Below are 22,491 nucleotides of genomic sequence, written 5' to 3'. Positions count from 1 at the left end.
AAGTAAGGTGGGACTCAATGTCATAGAAATGTGGCTCACTTTAATTCTAAACTTTGTTTCAAACATACTGTGGTAAAATCTAGTACATTTTAATTTCACATTGTTCTTTTCTATGATATTGGCCTGAATATTGTATGATCTTTACAATTACTTTCTCCTATTTTTCATTTCCTGAACTATATTTATAATTATTAGGTAGGGGGTTATCTTATTTGATCATCATTTAGAATATTGTTTTATTTAATATTTCAATAAAATACTTAAGTCTGCTATTTAGCAATTTCTGAAAACATTCCATTCCAAAAATACAGTGGCTATTTTGTTTTTCTTGCAAAAACAAAACAAAAAAGGACGATAGAGAAAGAAGGGTACAATCAAACATTAAAGTGTTGAACAAAGTTTACCTTTCTCACGTCCTCTATTGAAGACTTTCACTTCCTTCAAGTTTATTCCAAGACCTGTCCTCATGGATACCGCCTCTGTGGCATCGTTTTTGTGGCCTCGTCTGATGGAGCCATTTGCATGAGCTCTGCCAAAAAAATAAAAAAAAGGAAATATCTGATCCACAAATCTCAACTAATTAAAATAAATTAAGTCATTAAAATGCAGGAGACATCTGGCCTAGCAGAAGGTGAAAAAGCATACTTTTGACTGTGATGTTGATATGGTTTAGCTTTGAATATCGAAAAGTGCCTTTTCTCTGGAAATTACATAGCTTTGTGGGATCCTTTCAGTGACCTTGCTAAAGAATGGCTAATCCTACAAGGGTGAAGCATCTGGCACAGAAATAACATTTTGAGACTCAAATACTTATGGAAAAATAAATTACCTGTCAGACCAGTAGATGTAAGCCCCGAAGACTGCGACTGAAAACATATCCACATTGCTTCCTGACAGCACAATCTCCCGATTCCTTCCACTCTCAAGGTCGATTCTTTCTATCTTGTCCATTCGAGCATCACACCAGTATAATTTATTTTCCTATGGATCAATTGAAAGGTAAGCTCCAAATACTTTTATCCTAGCTTTTATTAGGAAAATAAAATAATGAATGTTATATGGTGTAAATGTTTTAGCATAGCATTAAATGGACTCTATTTGGAAGAAGGCACAAAACCAACCTCATGGTCTACAGAAATTCCATTAGGCCATGTAATTCCAGTGCCAACAAGAATCATCTTCTCTGATCCATCTAAACGTGCTTTGCCTATGCAGGGTGCCTGTCCCCATTCTGTCCAGAATAAATATCTATAACATGGGAAAAAATAGGATAAAATCTATGTTTATTGAAATTGATCACGGGGCAATTTCTTGAGTACTATGAGCATTAGAAGGTTTGGGAAAGTTCTCATCACTGCCTGTTCACTGCATCTCTCACATGTTTCTGAGAGTCAGAGGGTATAATGGATGAATGGTGTGGGAGAGGGAATAAGGGGCTACTATAGGAGGTAAAAATTGGCAAAAATCATACAGAAGCACCTTGTGCAAAAATGATAAACTTAGTATATTAAGAGGTAGGTGTACAATATATATATATTTAATTAAAGGTTTTGTTTGCTAAGTTTGCTAACTTGCAATCCGTTACTTTGTTCACACATGCTTCTGTATACACAAATGTGCTCCATGAGATATGAAAATTATTAAGAATTTTTGCTAGTACCCACCCCTTAATGGCATCACATCATCGGTCTGCATACTGGATTCCCAGCACTGGCCCAAAGGGGACTATGAACTATGGCCCAAATCCAAATTGTTAAACAATTAGTTCTGCATACTTATGTAAGCTTTTGGCTTGTACTTCTTGAACAGCTGCCCTTTGTTCCACATGGGAAACATCTCCATTACTAATAGGAGACTAAGGCTGAGAGAATTACATTTTGATAAGATTGCAAAAGAAATTGAGGGCTAAATTGAGAGTTAAACTGGGAACATGAATACTTAACCACTATTTCAATAATTTGGTTCAAATGCATGCATATAAATTTTCAAGTTACCCTTTTTCTGGGTGTACAGCTATAGACCTTGGCTGGTCCAGACCCTGAGAAATGACTACATATCGAAAAGATCCATTCAGCCTGGAAACTTCAATATAGTTGAAGCCATGATCTGTCCAATATATATTACCTGGAATGGGGGGAAGCACCATTCAGTTATGGTGATATAAGCCTTTAAGAATGCTTATACTAACATGGCTATTGATGTAAGTTTTATGCCTGACTTATTACTTATTAATAAACAAAATCAACAGTTATATCGTATTTGTAATGGTCAAATGATACTATAGTATACTTGTTACAAATTCATACCTAACAATGCTAAGAGGATGTTTAAAATAAATCTTCAGGGAAAGGCCACAAGGAACAACAATCTACCCCCCGCCCCCGTAAACAGAGTACATCAGAGGTTCTTACTGAGTTAATAAAACAAATACATCCAGAATAAAAACAAACAAAAATAATGTGGCTAGATCTAGACTCCCCATGAGCGGAGTAGGCGATTTTCACAGACTCATCGCTCCTCCAGCAGCCAGCTTTGTCCCCTGAAAAGCTGGTCTGGAGGATTGAACACTCTGTAGAACAACATGGAATGTAGTGTTGGAGGCTGCAGGGGGAAGGAATATTATGGGTCTCTTACCCCACTTTCATTGGACTGATGCCTTTTCCATGAGTGGAAGGAGTCATAGATTCATGGAAATGTAGAGTTGGAAGGGACCCTGAGTCCTTCCAGCCCTATGCTTGCATCCATCCCACTGAATATTGAAAAGGAAACTGAAAGATGCAAGCATAGCTAACCTACTATTTTCCCCTTGGTTACAAAGTAAACATGATTTGAAATCATGACTAGTATCATTGTTGTTTTAAAAAGCATTTGATAGCATTGAATGGAGTTATTTATATCAGATGTTAAATTTAGCTTTGGAGAGAAATTTATCACATGGATAGATCTATCCAACCTCCCTGGCATTTGTTACAGTATCAAGGGATGGGTTCTGATACTCTCCATCTTTATAGAGGATGTATCAGAGCTTCCCTATCTCTGTTAGTATTTACTTTATCAAGTGCTTTTTTCTGGGGGGGACACAGGGGTATGCACACCCCTAAATATTTTGTGAATCTTAGGTTTGGCCTCATTGAGGGGCAGTATTTCAATATGAGTAGGAAAATGAGAGTACCCCCTAAACATTTTTTTAGGGGGGAAAGCACTGGCTTTATCAATCAAGTATTTCACAGAGTTTATCTATGTTCAAAACTAAAAGGGGTTAACATTTTTTAAAAGTGCAGGGTAAGACTATATGCAGATGATTGCAAATTAACTTTGCTTGACCCAGCAGAGAGGTTTGAGAATGGGATAAAAATACACTCAGAATTTGCATTATTATCAGGTCGTAAGGTTAATATGAACAAATCATAATGGTTAGGATTTAATGTTGGAAGAAAAGAAAAAGACATGATAGCCACAGACTATTAAATTCAGGGAGGGGGGGCACCAATTCAGTACTTGAAGACATGGATAAATGCAAAATCATCATCATCATACCAATAACCAATTGCTGTGGGAGAACAATCCAAACTGTCAATGTGTGTGGATTGGATGGAAGTGCACCTCTACTGAGCTCTACTACCTAAGCCAGCCTTCGGTCAGCCAATGACAATGGAGTGATCAGTGTAGCACTTTCCTAGGTGGGCAGTAGGATCCCCACCAACAGCAATGTGGCAGGGAATGGGAGGTTCTAAGCTGGTCCAGGAGCTGTTGGTTCTTGAAATGGTTTCACTGCTATCACATGCAGCATCAAGTCAAATATGGGCTCAACTGCTTCATGAGCTATAGGCTGCCGCAGCAATCTACCTCCCATCCACTTTCTGCCAAGGCCACCAAACATAGCAGGGCTGTGAGGTCAGTGGTGGCCATGCTGCTTTGTACAGTCTCATCAACCAAGATTGTGCTTAGCCATCCATTTAAATAACATGATAATACCAGATGACAGATAATTGGTAATAACATTTATTAATGGCAGCACATTAGCTATTGCCAACAGACGGAAAACAATTAACCCACACTCATATGCATGAAAACATTGGATATAGTTTATATGGTGGCATATAAACTAAAAGAAAGAGACAGCAAAATGATCGGTTCATACTAAAGAGCGTCGTTCTCTCTTCAGTACTGGAATGACAAAGTGCAAACATGCTCTTGCTCTTCTCTTGTGCAATCTTATTAATCTACTTTTACAATCATTTGTTTCATATATATAAATTGCCACAGTACTATTCTATTTATTGTTCCTTGGGGGGCGGATGTGAAATGAGACTGATGTTTTTCATATGAAAGGTAATAAAAAACAGAAAAGTCAAGCAAAACCTAAATGAACCTAAATAATTAAAAATGAAGAACTGGTGTTACCCGCTATCCAATCCACTGCAATGCCTTCTACTCTTCCCAAACCATTTGTAATGATGTCTTCCTTCCAAGTCTGGTCCCTTCTAGCTCTGCTTATTTTGTTGAACCCCATGTCTGTCCAGTAGATTGTATCATTTCCTACGAAAGAAATATTAAAAATTAGCAATTATCAAAAACACAACCTTAAATCTGTAATAAATGCCATTAATCAACTTAAAACATTAATCAACTTAATCAACTTGTGGGATGGGCTTGTTCTAATGGCGGCCTCTTCTTAGCACCTCAAGTGCATGGAGATGCCATTGATGAGAAACAGTGCTTCCATCTTCGGGATGTGTACATAGCTGCTGTGATTTATGTAACTCTGCAAGACTAGGGGGGAATGTTGGTACACATAGGCAGTGTACTTCTTATTGTACCGTCTTATTGACAGAAGTGTGAATACACAGGACAGATATGATGTTGTATAAGTTTGGTCCTCCAGGCGGTGTTGCCCTCATTGGGATTGGGGGCACTGGGTTGGTGGCATTACACCCACAGAAATGACACACCTCCACCCCCACTCCCATGAGCCACTGCTGTATTAAGTTTTTATACACACTTGCCTTCCACTTGTCCCTTCTAACAGTAACATAAGCATTTGTCTTTCAAATGTTTAGTTAGTATGGACGTAATCTAGGTTGGCAAGTATAGATCAACTCTGATAAAAGGTTTCACGGTCAGTTGCATCAAAGATTCAGGACTTCTGCTCCCTCCTTGAACTCACAAGTCGCTTCCCAAAAAGATTATGGTGACAATATTTTGTAGCTGCTCAAGATGTTAAAATATGTGTAAAATAAAGATAAATATTTGTATTCACCTGCATGAAAATCTATGCCCACAGCAAATGAGGCTCCTGATATAGGCATTAATGCATCTGTCTTATCATTTGGATCAAGAGGAACTCCTCTGATTCCTTCATGAACAGAATACATCAGGAATGATTCTATGCCTAAAGAAAACACACATGTACAGAAACAGTAAAGATTAAAACCATTATGAATATCAGCAACTGAGGTGGATGATGGGGACTTCAAGGGACATTGGAAGGGAAAGAGGAATCAACATCAAATCTCATTAATAGCCTAATAGCTGTTTTGGGGATCTTACCTAATTAATGGTAGAACATATAAATGGAACACAAAAGTTCATACAAAAAAGTTGTATGAAAAAATAAGCACCTAATGCTTATTCTATATCCATTTACCTAGGAATAAGTCTGAGGCAAATGGTTTCCTTTGGAACCAATCTGGTGCTTCTCCCAGTTCATTTGCACCGTGACCACCACCATGGCCCCTCAACCCTTCCCTTCTCCCTCATGATAAGTGACTGACTTGTTGGGAACCTAGCATAGGGGCTACACCCCAGCTGGTGAGCTACTTCTAAATAGCACTATAATTTAATTACTCCAGTCCCTTTGCATTCATTGGACAAAATTAAAGCTGAGCCAAAAACAAAACAAAAAAACCACACCTTTTTTTTAACAACATTTCTAAAATGTTAATTTCCACCCCCCACCCCAAAGAAATCCCTGCGGTGGCTGACACTTTCCCCATTCTGAGAGGCCATTTCCACATGGCTTTAAACAGAAAATGGCAAGGTGGGAGGAATATTACTCTTACTAAGCACTTGGGCAGAATATTCTCTTCACGTTTCCTCTTATATCTGCAAATATTAAAAGGATATATGGTTTCTTTTAAAAAAATAAACTAAAATAAAAGCTTGATTTTCAAGGAAACTCCTGGAACATTTGATGGTTTGTATGGTTTGCCCTGTGAAACGTCTACAAATATTGATTACTTTGAGCCAATGGTTTTCAAACTTTCTAAACTCAGAGAACATTTCCCACATTAACTTTCTTGCCTTGTAGAGGATTATGTGAACCGAGAATGAATCAAACATTAAAGAGGAACATCAATAATAGCAGACAAGCTGTCTTTCAAGAAACCATGTCCTTTCTTATAAAGAACCCCCTAATAAGCTTCCACGGAAACCTAGTGTTCCCAAGAACATAATTTAAAAGTGCTGTTTCAAGCAATTATTTCAGGGCATGTGTACAACTTACTAACACACTGATATATAGCTGATGGAAAAGTTTGAAAACGCACAAAGAGAGAGTGAAATCAACTGTTACAAATTCTTTGGGCCTTTTGCATATTTCCATATGTTTGTTAGAAGCAACATGTCAGAAGGCTCCAAAATCACTAATTCTGAAACTGCAAGAACTAGCTTTCTGTTATTAACATCAAAATGCAGAGACTGGAATTACAACAAATCCCCGTATTAGTTAATTTTGTAAATTCTATAAAGTTAGTATAGGAAAACCTGTAATAGCAATAACATACCAAAAATACACTGGGAAGGATCCAGAGTCATTTTATTTCCCAACTATGAAGCAGTAGGAAATTTACTCCGGTGGTTTTTATTTATTTATTTCCTTTAGTATGCATTATTATTTTATTTTATTTTATTTTGGTAATAGTGAAGCTGTACCTTGACATGACATACGGTTTTTCCGAAGGTTATAGCCTACAGTACACAAGCATGTCCGGGTTGATTCTGAAGTTGGTAAGCAAAGTTGGGAACATCCTCCGTTATTGTGTTGACATGAATTGCTACCTATAATACAATGGAGTTGGGGAGGGGGATGAAATAGAAAGCAATGTAACAATTATGTGTGGAATACAAATACGTAAAGGCTAAACTACATGTGACCTTAATTGCCTAATTCTGCCCTTGAGTATAGGTTCTGTTCCACAATACCAGAGTAAAAGCTTTGATTGAGATGGGTGCCCTAAAATTCAGGGCAGGGGGCACTTTAACCATTAGCCCCCACTGGAGTTCCAATCTGGGTTGGCTATCCACACCTACAGTTTGCACTGCAAAAACATTTTATTGTATCAGTGTGGAGCAATTAAAGCACCTTATGCACCACTCTAGGATCGTGACCCAGATTGGGCCTCCAGCACTGGCAATCAGGGGACCAGAGGAACGCGCTTCGAAGTAGACAAGTAGGACTATGCTTTTAGTCATGTAATGCTGACATGAATTTAAAACATATTTATATAGTATTTCAATTAAAAAGTAGGATTTTTTTTTTGGAAAATATTGCAGTGGCAAAATAATCATCAAATTCATTTAATTATGAAATGCAAGTTTTCTGTTTACAGTCCATCATAATTCTATTTCAAATTTATGTACTTTTAAAGTCTTCAAACCATGAGGTTTGCAATATTTTACAAAGTTATCAAAATCTTCAATAAAAAAATATTTTAACCACATGGCCGCTTTCCAAACTATTTGGCATTCCCCTCCCTTTAACTCTAATTATAAGTCAAGAAGTCTGTATTCTAGTAATGAAAGCTGCCACCCAGGGCAGAGTACAATTAAGCCCCATAGATTTCAATGAAATTTAAATGTGCATAACTGTGTACTAGACTGTAGTGAAGGCATTAGCTATATAAGTTGTAAGGTTTTTGCTCTTTCACTTCCCTCTGCTTTGTGGGTGGGTAAGTGGTCTTTCAACCAGCCTCCTGGAGAACAGGCAAGATGGGTGTGATAGGATTCTTTACCCATGTTTGCAGTCATGAGATTGTTGTCTATCACATGACGGTGTATGTTTTCATTCCACAATGTGGGAAGTGATGAAGACAGGATGTTTATGTTACTGTGTTCCGTGAAGTGGGACTATTGTCCTTTTTTCTTTCTCTCTTTGCGGTCTGATGAGAAAGAGGAAGGAGCTAAAGCAGAATGCTCCGAGTGTATTATATGTAAATAAAGTAGATTAGCCAAAATGCTGTGCTACTGAGTTCTGTTACACAAACTGCGAATACTCTGCAGATCCCTAAGTGTGCTGATGCTTCTTGGTATCAGTCGCTGTGATGTTGGGGCTGAAGAAAGCTTTTGAAGCTCCCGAATGATCAACCAGGAGGGAGAGAACATGCTGGTTGGGCATGTGTCTCTGCCAGGGTCCTACACAAGAGTAGGGCGATCCTAACAGGGTGGGCCAGCTGCAGGACTCTCTTGTTGCAAGCTCAAGGGGTAGAGGGAGCAGGCAGAATGAAAAGTCCCTATCTCTGCATCAATATCGAAATGCAGTATCTACAATATTGTTATAGCTGGGGTATCAGACTCATAGAATTATAGAATTTTCCCCCTTCATTTTTTTAAAAGAAATATTTGTTTTCAAATAATTACCCAATATTCCCTTGACACTCTGGGGCCAACTGTGCCAGAGTGGGTGAGCGGCCAATAATTACCCAATATTACCACACTTTTGCCAATTATGCAGATAACAATTAATATCAAAATAATTCCAATTAATTCTATATTTATATAATTTAATCAAAGTGGTTTCCTGTGCTCCTTGATCAATGTTTTTTGTCCAGTTCTTATATTGCTGTGTTTCATTTTTAAAAAATTAACTTCTAATTACATTTCAGTTGGTATATTAATCGTTAAGGTAACAGCTGCATTTTAGGTGAATACTATTTGTGTTATTACATTATCTAACTTTTCATAGGATTTCAAAACAGGTGCTCTAATTATTTTCCTTTTCTCTGCGTGTGTCAAGTCTGAATATATCCAATTATAAAGTCCTTGGCCTTTGTCCGCTGTCCCATTCTTGAAATTCCTCCAATTGCTGTTGTCTCTCAGCATAGCTGGGCTGGGGCTATAATCTTGGAGAATTCTCAGAATATCTCATTAGCTCGTGCTCTCATCTTGCTCAATGTTTCTGGACAACAACATACTCCAACAGTCCACTCTTTCTTGCTACTCAGTCAAGAGTGTTGAAGTTTCCACAGCCTGAGAAAGAAGGATCCAACTTCCACCACAGGACATCTTGAAGTACTTCACTTTAATTAATCACCATCAGTGTCTCCATGCCTCCCTCGTCTGCTGCCCCAAATCTTTACGACTGCATTTTGGCCAAAGTCCACTTGAGTTATATCTCTTCTCTGTTGTTTTTAAGGGTGGTATCTGATCTAATTTCCCAAGATAATCCATTCCAGCAGTAGAGTTCTCCCCTCCTTCTATCTCTTTAAACCACATGCAGATAACTGTTGTTTTAATCACAGGCGTTATTCCATACTGCAGACCATCTTCATTTTATATCTTTAAGATTTTGCATCTGGAGAGGGTTGCCGAATCATTCATAAAGAAACTCAAAGTAAACAGGAAACCGGAGGCTCTCCTCTTTGCCATCCACAGCCCACACCAAATAAAATATTTCCTCAGTTCCAAACCTCAGATCAATGCAGCTGGGTAATTCCACAGTTCTGATGACAGCAGCTTCTCTTGGAGTGTGCCTGACTTTAAAGCCAGTTAGAAATCCAGTTAACAGGATAACTTCTGCTTCTTAATGGCGGCATAGGAGGGTTTCGCCAGGCAAAGTGCTTTTTGCTCTCAAGAGTCTTCCTGCCGCCCTCATTCCATGCCAGTGCGAGAACTGTGAGTGAAGCCTGTTCCTCCCTTCCCTGAGAGGAACTTCCAAGAATGATTGACCCTCTATCATTCTTGTTTTCCTTTGCCTTCTATCCCTGCGGTCTCGTGGGGGCTACCTCCATTAAGGCAGACAGGTACTGGGAACCAGGATTATAAAATTTTAGAGCTGGAAGGAACTGCTTGTAGTACAAGCAGTAGTAGCAATCCTGCTGGTGAATTAGCCAAAGTCGCAGTTACAATGTTAGTAAAATGGGAAAAAAGAGGAGCATCCTTAGACTTCACTACAAAATAAAGGAGTTGGGGTCCTTTAGACCTTCCATTCAAGGGCAACAGGCTCAATGAAGAACAGACAGGAGTTCTCATTGAGGCCTTTCTGATTCACCCATCCCCCAAAAAACTAACTGCAGAATCTGCAGATAATTGATGCTAAATGAAGTTTTTGCTTTTATTAAATCCAAAGTTGATGTAAAGTTATGATGTTGCCTTTATTAAACCCAAGCAATGTGGTTTTCATTAGTGGTTCAGGTTACAAATACTAGTATGGAAATAGTTATATTCCATTTATTTGGTACTAATACAACTGATCTATCATCAAGAGCAGATGCTCTAAGGTGAGTTTCCTTCAATGAAAGTACTTCTGCCATTCAATGGATGGGGATTCGATTCAGTGAAGAGGAGACACAGTATTTATTGATTCTTCTGCACTCTCTGTCCCACCTCTTAGGCTTCTCCAGAGGGCTTCTGAACCCTTTGGAGAAAAAAATTCAGGGAATAATAGCAGGAAAGAATAACTTGTGAAAATAACTTCTTTGATTCTATTTGTGAGAGAAGAGTGGAGTTCTGCTCACGGATCACTGGAGCAAACCATTCAACTGATCATAATCATAGAAAATACAGTTTACCTTGTTGTGCTGCTTTATCATACACCTTCATATGTACAACTCCTGCAGTTTTGTTTCGCAGAACTGTGGGATTTCGTCCATCTTTCTTATTGCAGGTGCCCAGCTGGCCTAAGTTTTGGTCTGCCCACCATAGCTTCCGATCTGTAAAGATAATGTTTATCATTAAGGAAAAACACCTATTTACTAATATAACAACTTTCATATAAAAATAGATTCCCATATGGTGTCTTAGTTATTTATGAAGTAAAATGTTTTTAATGTATTATTTTATTTTTAAAAATGCCTCTCTCTGCACCTAAGCATTCTTAATGAACAATAAATAATATCATGTGGGTGGTTGGATTTATTTATTTGATATACCACCCTTCATCCGAAGATCACAAAGCAGTTTACAACATAAACGCACCAAAAAACCCACAAAATACATAGCCAAATAGAAAAAAACAATACCACCCATCCAATGTATTAAAATAAGACCCATGAACAATGACAGTTCTATAACGTTACAGTGCTAAAAATGGCAAAGATTTGTCAAATACCTAAAGTCTCTCTCTTTTTTTTTTTACAATTCTCTATCTCCCTATTAATAATAATTAAGAGAAATAACAATTAGAACATAATACTGTTTAATTAAGCACAATGCATGATGCTGTATGAGCGGCACCACAGTTAGAAATACGAAGCAAAATACCATACCTTAGAGTTCCGGAAACAGTTTTGATGGTTTTTTTGTTCACAATCAAAACCATTCCAGGAACTCTAAGGGACCAAAATAGTCTATTATGTCTAGAAGAAAGGCATTATATTATAACACTGGGTACCAGGCTCTCAGCACAAGTGGAGGTTCATCCCCTAGCTCCAGCACTGAAATATAGCCAACCCACTCAAAAAGCCCCCAAAAAGCCCAAAAAGATTGACTGTGTGTAAGAGATTACATGAAAAAACCCCATTGTTTTCAAACTATATCCTAGTTATGTTTTGACTAAATCTTGTAAAGAGTATTATTGAAAGAGAAAGAATTGGGAGACTTAAAACAAAATGAAGAACAAATAACACAGTAAAGAAAAAAATTGCAAAAGGAAAGCTGCAGTGAGGTGGTAGGAAGTCACGGGTGGGAAAAGATTTGTATGGGTAGATGTAAAATGTATTAAGGGATTATTTTGTAATTCCTCAAGAATATATGTATATGTATATCTATACAGTAGTACTTTGGGTTAAGTACTTAATTCGTTCCGGAGGTCCGTTCTTAACCTGAAACTGTTCTTAACCTGAAGCACCACTTTAGCTAATGGGGCCTCCTGCTGCTGCCGCGCCGCCGGAGCACAATTTTTGTTCTCATCCTGAAGCAAAGTTCTTAACCGGAAGCACTATTTCTGGGTTAGCGGGGTCTGTAACCTGAGGTACCACTGTACTCAATAATAATTAAACTTAAAATAAATAAATAAATAAATAAAAATAGTCCCATCCTCTGTTGAAAATCATTGTAACTGGACAAGTGCGGCTCAAAAGCTGGTGTATTATATAGAATCATCATGCAAGTTGCCTTTCAAAAACACAGAGCAGGCCAGCACTATCAATGGCTCCAGAACTATTTCCTGGGAGTTATGAGACCAGTCCCAGCAACCTATGACAACTTGTGCTTGTAAAATGGCTGGTAAGGGGAAAAGCAAGAAGGAGCAGAGACTTTAGAGGACATGTCTTCTGCTGTTGCTTTTTCATTTTTTGAAAGGGGAACTCTTTATTAAGGCAAATGCCAGACAATCAAATAAGTTCACCACCAAAACTACGACTCAGGCACCTACTTTCTCACCATGTATTTATTTAGCTTACTAAATAATTTCTACCACACTCTTCAAGATCAGGTTCCTGGGCAGTTTACAAATAAAATGATAAAACTCTATCAATACAAAAATGCAACCAAATGCAGTTAAAAGCAGTATTTTTTTAAAAAAAAACAACAACAACACCCCAAAACCAAAGTGTAAAAGTCCTTTACGGCACATACTTATACATACATACTCTTTAAGTAAGAACAATTGAGTTCTCTGGTAAATGTGCACAGGATCACAGGCTTAGGACTAATTTCTTAGTTCTTATTAAAAAGCCCAAACATTTTTAAAAGCCTAGGAGAATAAGAAAGGGTCCAGAACACACATGTGAAGGAAGTGGATTTTGGTATCCTGGATTGACCGTAGGTCAATACTTGTAGGTATTGTTGCATAATATACATGTATGGGGTAATATGTCTTTCTCATATGGACTGTTGCATCTTGTATGGGGGTGCATATTTTTACCTGTCTGTTCAATTGGGAGATTGTCATGTTAATGTGGACTTCCGCCTTTGTAATGGGACTTCCTTTCGTTCTCCTATCCTCATACCTCATGCCCCTCAAATCTCCTAGGAAAGGCTGGAGGAACCAGGAAGTATTTAAGCAAATACTTCCTGGAAAAAAGTTATTGCACTAATGGGATGCCTTTGTTGGATAAAACCCATTGTTCTCTTACTGTGGTCTGCTTTGTATAAGTTATATATGTTCTGTTTTATGTAACTGTCTAAGATATTTTTTAAAAATTAATTGATTGTTATAAATTGCCTTAGAGATCATATGGTCAAAAAGTGGGATGTAATTAAATAATGCATACATTAAATAAACATTAATAAAATAGGTAAATTGAATTAATATTTTCTCTTGCTAAAAAAAAGCTCATTATTTTCAATCAGAAAACACAGGATCATTAGCATGTTATTGAAGGGTTCACACAGGAATTCTAAATATGAATAATAATCAACTGACAGCTGTTAAAAAGGCAAATTCCATACTTGGGATCATTAGTAAAGGAACTGAAAATATAACTACCTCTATCATCATGCAATTATACAAATCTATGGTGCAACTGTATTTGGAATAATGTGCACAGTTCTGGTTGTCTCATATCAAAAAGGATATTCTTGAGTTGGAAAAGATTTTGAAACGGGCAATGAAAACAATCAAGGGGATGGAACAATTCTCCTGTGAGGAAAGATTTCAGCATGAATGGCTTTTTGGTTTAGAGGAAAGGTAAGAGGTGACGTCACAGAAGTTTATAAAATGATGCATGGCATAGAGAAAGTGGATACATGATTTTTTCCTCCTCCCTCTCTCATGACACTAGAACTCATGCGAAGCTGTATGTTAAAAGATCCAGTTCTTCAGCACGCAGAACATAGCTAAACTCATAGCAGGGAGCGATAGCCACTAATTTAGATGGGTTTCTAAGAAAGGGTTAGACAAATTCTCAGCAGATAATTTTATCGGTAGCTAGTACCATAACTAGCTAGTACCATAACTAGGGACGCGGATGGCGCTGTGGGTTAAACCACAGAGCCTAGGACTTGCCGATCAGAAGGTTGGCGGTTCGAATCCCCGTGACGGGGTGAGCTCCCGTTGCTCGGTCCCTGCTCCTGCCAACCTAGCAGTTTGAAAGCATGTCAAAGTGCAAGTAGATAAATAGGTACCACTCCGGCGGGAAGGTAAACGGCGTTTCCGTGCGCTGCTCTGGTTCGCCAGAAGCGGCTTAGTCATGCTGGCCACAAGACTTGGAAGCTGAACGCCGGCTCCCTCGGCCAATAAAGCGAGATGAGCACCGCAACCCCAGAGTCAGTCACGACTGGACCTAACGGTCAGGGGTCCCTTTACCTTTAGTACCATAACTATGCTGTGTTGCCACGGTCAGAGGCAATATGCTTCTGAATATCACTCGCTGTAAGCCACAGGAGGGGAGGGTGTTCTTGTGCTCAGGTCCGGCTTGTGGGTTTCACACAGGCATCTGGTTGGCCGTGTGCCCCTTACAAGGCCTGCCCCACTCTATACCTCCCATTGCTCAGAACCATTGCAAGTGGAGTCCTCCACTGCTCTCCCCAGCTCCCCTCTTCCAAGGCACATCTTACCTCTCTTAATTAAAAGCAACCCCTCCCTCCCAATTAAAACACACACATTAAAAAGCAGTTAAAACAACTTTAAACATTTTAAACAATTAGGGCAAGGCTATCCCCAGGGAATATGATGTTATGGGCCCTTGCCTCCCTCCAAAGCCATTCCCTCGAAAAGGGAGACCTCATCAGCCCAGGTCTCGTTATAGCCCCTCTCCCCTAGCAGATTGAGTCAATGTGGGCTCTCAACCAGTCAGTCTGCAGGGGGTGGGGCAGGCATCCCACTGCTGGCCAAAGGTGCAAAATGGCAGGCTTCCTGAAGAGGAAGCAGTTGGGTCTCCTAAGGTCTTATTAAGATGATGCCTCTTGACATATCTGCTGAAATGTTGTGTAATGAGGCAACAAACACATGTCATTTATAACAAATAGCAAAGTAATTTGTCAGCACAAGTCCTAGCTATTAGAAGACCAGCTCCTTTCTTTATTGTTTGCTGAATTGCCTGACAGCCAATAAGCCCTTATTACTAATTAACATTGCAAAAATGTGCTCTCAGAACACCAGGTCAGTGCCTTCACCCGGGTCTACCTAGTGATATGCTAATGTCCCCAAGGGGATAGAGTCCTGTTTCATCATAGCCTTAGGTCAGCTTTCCACAGAGAACAACGAAGTCTAAACAGTTGTCTAATTCCACAGAGCTGCTTACTTTTAATTAATTTACAACTCAATAGCCCAACAACCTATAATACTCAGCCTCCTTTCTCCAGGCTCTCACACAAAACACACAACCTCACCCAAGGTTTCATCTCCTCCCCACTCCCCACTTTTGTGCTTTTATTGAATCAACCAAGAAAAAAGTAAATTCTGGGGCTGAACCAAAGTTCACAAATGGCTCAAATTTCAGGAGGGGCCAAAAATCACTCTCCTGAAAATAGGTATGACTTGAAGGGTTAAAATTCTTTTTTAAAAAATTCAGGGGGCTTATCCTTGGTGATGGTGGTACAGTGGTCCTTCCCATTCCCTCCCCCTTTCTTTATTCTAACTCTGCTGAACATGGGAGTGACAGAGCTGCTCTTGGCAGCCAAATCTGCCCCTCCCCTGCAAATGGCCTGTTGTAGTACAACTCGAGGACATCATGGTGACATCAGTGGCACCCACCCACTCCTATTGAAGCCAATTCCCTTTTAATACCTCTTCAATTGCTTCTTAAATTTAGAAGACACTATATTGCAATAGGGATGCGGGTGGCGCTGTGGGTTAAACCACAGAGCCTAGAACTTGCCGATCAGAAGGTCGGCGGTTCGAATCCCCGCGAGGGGGTGAGCTCCTGTTGCTCGGTCCCAGCTCCTGCCCACCTAGCAGTTCGAAAGCACCCCTAAGTGCAAGTAGATAAATAGGTACCGCTTTCTAGCGGAAAGGTAAACGGCGTTTCTGTGAGCTGCTAAGGTTCACCAGAAGCAGCTTGGTCATGCTGGCCACATGACCTGGAAGCTGTCTGCAGACAAATGCCGGCTCCCTCGGCCAATAAAGTGAGATGAGCGCCACAACCCCAGAGTCGGTCACGACTGGACCTAAAGGTCAGGGGTCCCTTTACCTTTACTATATTGCAATAGTGCAATAAAGTGGGCTGCTAATCCCATATATATCTGATATTTTGTAAATCAGGCATATCTACATATAATTAATTTACTTTAAAAAAATACTCTTGAAGCAAACATGAGAACAGAAAAGCAAAGCAGCTATGATTAACAGAAAATCAAAGCAGCTAAGATTAACAGAACAATCTTAAGCATGTCTATACGCTGCACTCGTGGAAGGGGTGGCCTTTTGATCCAACAGACATGTCTACTGCTGAAAGGGGAGGGGAGTATTGTCATTTTGTCTTTCCCCCTCCCCTATGTCACCCTCTTATGGAGAATCAATTATTTGAAGTTGATTTTCAGGGGATGCAGGGTTGAGGGGGAATCAGTAAAATATGCCTCCCCTCTTTTTCTGTTGGAGTAGGCATCCAGTGGATCAAAGGCCCTTTTGTGAGCATAAGGGCATCAACTGGACCCCAGTCATTGAGTTCAATGGGGGTTATCACCTGGCAAGTAGGTATAGGATTGGAGCCCAAATATATGTATCACGGCATTTCATATATACCAATGACATAGACTCGTTCTTTTCTTACTCATAATGCATAGAAATTCAAAGTGTTTATTAGGAACCTATACAGATGCTTTGTGCATCTATACAGATACATTGTGAATGCCTCACTGAACCACAGTAATAACGAATGCATTTTTTCCCTAACACTTTAAACAGATCTACAGGTTAATTAAGTTCAGATGTGATGGTATCCACTTCCTGTGCAATATGATAAATTTATAAAATGATAATGGCATCTCCTAAACCAATGATTCTGTGAAAAGATTGTTCTGTACACATTATTATTATTATTATTGTAAATGTTTCTGAAGAGGTACAATGAATGTGTTTTTACAGCCACTGGCATGGACATAAGATGGGGACAGCAAGAGCATTAAATAAAACAATGGATCTATGAAAGAGAATTTCTAATTATGGACCAGATCATCAAGCCTGGCACAGTTCTGTTAGATGGGTACAGAACAACAACATGCAAACAGAGAAAAGGTTAGGCAACACTATCCTCCTCCAGTACTAAGACAAATTCTATTCACAATAACAAACACTTTCACCCTTCCTACGTTATTTATGATTGATCAAAACTCACAGTACTGTATTTATTTATTGCATGCCTAGGCTACCCATGTATAAATGCTGTAACGGGAACCCAAAATCCATGCAATGAGAGACTGTTTGCTGTGGTCAGTATCATTGCTAGATATTGTTTAGGATGTTAGCCATACCCTTCACTGTTCTAGCATTGCAAAAGTGAGGCAATCAGGAGTCAGACTCAGCTGACTTCAATCATACAAAGAAGTGTTCAAATAGTAGCTTCCTATGCAATTAATGAGCGGAATATTCACAGCACTGTTCAACTAATGGGCCTAACAAAATTCTTGCTCCTTGTCAAGTCCTATACCAGGTAACTCCGCAACCGGGAGCTTCCCTGTGCAATCTGAGGAACATGTCTTCTTCAGTTCAGCATACCCCCAAAGGAACATGTAATGGTGAGGCTCTTCTGACTATTGCACTACTAATTAAGATAGTTGCTATTTGCATAAATAGTAAATAGTCTCTAGTCCACCTACCTCTCCTGCTAATTCCAATCATGTAATTAGACAATCCTGTTATCTTTGTTCTCAGATCACAGAATCATTTTTTCACAACAGACATTAGAATTAGAAGACAATTCAGCACAGGGTTATCTCATCACTAGCCCTTAGAGTATTGGCCTTCTTTGCAGTCTCCTGCACCTATACAATTAAAAAAAATTCAAAAAATCAAAACAGAATTCTCAAAAATAGCCACATGCTGTTATCTTGTTTTCATCTTTGCAGTGACAATGGCTAAAATCCTTCTTAGGCTGCATAAATCCCATTAAAATCTAACTGCGAGCCAATGTCATTTCCTTTGTACAACTATTCTTTAATTACAGTAGAAGTTGTAATTTCATCATATTGGGGAAAACCATTAGTAAATTTGACTAAGCTCAGGAACTAAAAGTTCCAGTCACACAAAGGCTAGGCAATCAACTACATTTTGAGGAACCAGGAAGACTTGACATTTCAATGTAAAGTAAAGAAGTAAAGAAATAAAAGAGCCTAGTTATTCAAAAGGAGATTTTCTATGCTCACCTGCCAAATACATAACCTTAAGCTAAAGAGCAATGTTTGTTCCCATTCAGTTGGAACAGAGAAAACACAGAAGAACACAGTTTAAGTTCCATCTATTATGTAAAGGCAGCAAGTGTGCTATGTAAGCAGAAAACTTGTATACTTTTTAAGCGTCCTTCACACATTCTTAGGCACTAACATCTGTTTTCACTTAAATAGTTGATTAACTGTGTAAGATTAAAGTGTATCAATATTAGGATAGACACATCAAATTAAAATACCTACCTGTGCTATTCACATACTATTTTATTTTAATATTTTAAGTATTAAGTTACATTTAAAAATATGTAATCAGTTTATGCCAACAGTGTTTTCCAGTAGCTAATTATAAACTTATTACTGTAGTTGGTTTATAATGATATATAAGTGTTTATATATATATACCAGTGTGCGCACACAAATACACACACACACACACACACACACACACACACACACACAAATATATATACAGTAACACTTCTGTACTTAGTGATACATCTTTTCCTTCAAGAGTTGAAAGAATACTTTGAATACAGATTCTGATGGGGTATTAATTTTCATTGATTGTTTAAATCCTTAAGAGATGACAACCATATACTGTACTTAAAACTGGACAAATTGCCCAGATATATTTAATTTATTACTGCTAATGTGCTTAAGAATATTGTGGCAGTTAGAAAATTTAGGTGTACAGTGGTACCCCTAGGATCCATTCCGGAGCTGCGGTTGAATCCTGAGGTTTCCACAACCGGGGGGACTGCTTCTGCACACGCACAAGCGGTGGTAGAACGCTTCTGTGCATTTGCATGCAGCAAAAAATACTTCTGGGTTTGCCGTTTACGTATCCCGAAGTTCACATAAGCAAAGGGATACGCAAGTGGAGGTACGACTGTATATATTTAACATTTGTTATAGTGAATATTGCCTGTCATTATAACCAATTCAAGACTCATTGAATTGCTAAAGAGTACGTAGATGGATATCTGTTTAGGGGAAGTCATAATATAATATAATATAATATAATATAATATAATATAATATAATAATATAATATAATATAATATGTGTATGCATCAGTTAGCTTAAAATATAAGCTACAACTTTCTACATTTCTATACTGTGTGAAATAAGTAAAACACTTCAGGTATTCAAAGTATTTGTCATTTGTTTGCCTCTGTATTCAATAAAAATGTATGTTATTATAGTAGTTACAGTCTTAATTACTGGTTATCAAATCCTATGACAATTGTGCTAGGATGCATGCATATCCTGGTGCATATACAAAACAAACATGAAGAATTGGAAAGGAACTTTTTTTGCCTTCGGCCATGGTTATCACAGAAAATGAGATGGAGGAAAACAGGGGACCTTTCCATTAAATCTTTGTTAAAATCAGCATGGTACACAATGAAAACAATTTTACATTATATAAGAGTATATAAAAGTGCACAGCTGATGTGTGCATTTCAGAAAGTTTGACTACTAGAACAATACTTAATTCTAATTTCCACGGTCAGTATCATATTTTATCAATTATATACCTAGTTTATTTGTTCAAATATATTATATTTATCACTTAACTCACAGAAAGCTTGTTTGACATATTTACCTTAATTTTTAATCACAAGTGGGATGGGCTTGAACAAGACTAAAGAACATCTCCAAAGAAGACCCCCCTGCCCCTTGCAAATCCACTGTGAACTGCATTGATTTTGCACACCTCACAATGGCTCACTGTTCACCAAATGTAGATTGTCTAAGAAAATCTAAATCAATGCCTAAATCACAATGCCTTTCTAAGGAAAAAGGGTGTTGGTTCTCAACTTTATTGCTACTTGCTAACAAATGCAGTATGTCTGAAGTGGAGCTTTTTTTAGGTGTGGGGCATGGAACTGAAGGGAACTGCCCCAGGGTCGCATCAACACTGGCCTTGCAGCATTGTTGCCAAGACTCAGGAAAAACAGAGAGTGAATCATTCTATCTCCACTCATTGCTGATTTCACCAACTGGGCTGGGGTCTTCCTCTCTGCATACAGAGGCCATCTGCTATCATGCCCTGTCCCCACACTGGCCCTGCATGCAAAAGTGATGCTGCTGCCAAGAGACTAGATCTGCAATGCTGCCCCTCCCCATGGCTACTCCTGACCACTCATAACAGGTAAAGTGGGGCAAGCCATGCAAATTGTTCTTCAGTGATGATATATTTGTGAGAAGAAAAATCCCTTACAGATAGTGCTAGCCCCATCTTTCTCTAGGAAAGCTAATAATAATAATAATAATAATAATAATAATAATAATAATAATAAAATAAAAAATAATAAAAATAAATTTCTTTATAACCAGCCCTCCCCGGCCAGAGCTGGGCTGAGGGCGGCTAACACCAGTAAAATTACAATAAAAACATAATGGGGGGGGGGGGGAGAAACCAACTAAAAATACAGGTTAAAATGCAATTTAAAATGCAGCCTCATTTTAAAAGTAGCCCATGGATCAAAACCGTAAGGGGAGGGAAAACATAAGGGTCAGACGGAGTCCAAACCAAAGGCCAGGTGGAACAGCTCTGTCTTGCAGGCCCTGCAGAAAGATGTCGTCCCGCAGGGCCCTACTCTCTTGTGACAGAGCGTTTCACCAAGTTGGGGCCAGTACTGAAAAGGCCCTGGCCCTAGATGAGACCAATCTAACCACTTTGCGACTTGGAACCTCCAAGGTGTTGTCATTTGTGGACCTTAAGGTCCTCCGCGGGGCATACCAGGAGTGGCGGTCCCACAGGTATGTGGGTCCTAGGCCACGTAGGGCATTAAAGATCAAAACCAGACCTTAAACCTGACCCTGTACTCCACTGGGAGCCAGTGCAGTTGGTAAAGCACTGGATGGATGTGATCCCACTGCAAGGACCCCCTAAGGAGCCTCGCTGCGGCATTCTGCACCCACTGGAGTTTCTGGGTCAGCTTCAAGGGCATCCCCACGTAGACTGAGTTACAATAATCAAGCCTGGAGGTGACCGTCACATGGATCACTGTGGCCAGATCAGGGCGAGAAAGGTAGGGGACCAACAGCTTAATACGGCGGAGATGGAAAAATGCCACCTTTGCTGTGGCTGCAACCTGTGCCTCCATGGAAAGGGAGGCGTCTAAGGTTACACCCAAGCTCTTGACAGAAGGCGCTGGCACTAATTGAGCCCCCGCAAGAGATGGGAATTGGCCGCCCAACCCCATGTCGCCCTGACCCAGCCAGAGGACCTGCGTCTTCAAAGGATTTAACTTCAACCGGCTCCCACGCAGCCATCCAGCCACAGCTTCCAAGCATCTGGGAAGAGGAGTTTGATTTGGGCAAAGGGTGCATGAGGGGAGGCTGTTCTCCTTACCAAAAAATGGGCAGCAGAATGCACAATAATTTTAAGGGCTAAGTGGGCACTTCTGAATATGTAGATGCAGTTTCACCATTTGACTTAGTAAGCGACAGAAACGGTAGCTACTGAAACATCTATTGGGGGAATATGAATTTAATTAGCTGCTTAGACTTAGTTGAGCCATTAATTTGCCTAGCACAGTGCTGCCCTATTCTGTCTGGCAACTACGTTTCTGGCATGCAGTCCTCCTACCATTTATGCTCTTTAACTGGTAATGCTGACAATGGAACTTGAGACCATTCCCCCTGTACAAACACCACCGGAGTACCCATCACAATTTGCAGGGCCAGTGCCAAACATCAAGGGGTCTTCAGCACGATCCAGGGATCCCCAGCCACCACCAATCCTACTTCTTACAGCGGCAGAGCTGTCTATCCTCCTCCTCAAACACATACACATTCTTCACCAACAGTTCCCTAGGCACTTGGGCTCTCAACAAGAGCCAAAGGAACCCTCCTTCTCATAGAGCCAGGCATTGTGAATTGCTGCAGAATTGTTTTTTAAAACTTGAAAAAACACCCTAAGTTTTAAAAGCATTTCCAGCTCCCATGACAACAAGTATTAATAATTATTAATTTAAAATAGTTCAGTTTTTGATCCTG

The 22,491-nt window shown here is 39.3% G+C and overlaps 1 protein-coding gene across 3 annotated transcripts in view; it reads right to left on the bottom strand.

Moving 5' to 3' along the window:
* LRP1B (LDL receptor related protein 1B) overlaps positions 1–22,491 on the bottom strand; it is a 728,211-nt gene that overhangs the window by 111,736 nt on the left and 593,984 nt on the right. For all 3 annotated transcript variants that reach the window (XM_083404224.1, XM_083404226.1, XM_083404225.1), the window contains 8 exons: positions 10,788–10,928; positions 6,934–7,059; positions 5,261–5,392; positions 4,405–4,539; positions 1,995–2,124; positions 1,122–1,248; positions 830–981; positions 405–529 (listed from right to left, as the gene is read on the bottom strand). In XM_083404224.1, coding sequence (XP_083260350.1) covers positions 405–529; positions 830–981; positions 1,122–1,248; positions 1,995–2,124; positions 4,405–4,539; positions 5,261–5,392; positions 6,934–7,059; positions 10,788–10,928 — 1,068 coding nt within the window. The remainder of the gene's footprint in view (positions 1–404; positions 530–829; positions 982–1,121; positions 1,249–1,994; positions 2,125–4,404; positions 4,540–5,260; positions 5,393–6,933; positions 7,060–10,787; positions 10,929–22,491) is intronic.

This window comes from Podarcis tiliguerta, assembly GCF_965153285.1.
Source record: "Podarcis tiliguerta genome assembly, chromosome: 1".
In the NCBI taxonomy this organism is placed as follows: Eukaryota; Metazoa; Chordata; class Lepidosauria; order Squamata; family Lacertidae; genus Podarcis; species Podarcis tiliguerta.
The sequence above is the reverse complement of the archived record's forward strand: the minus strand, read 5'-3'. Positions and strand labels throughout refer to the sequence as shown.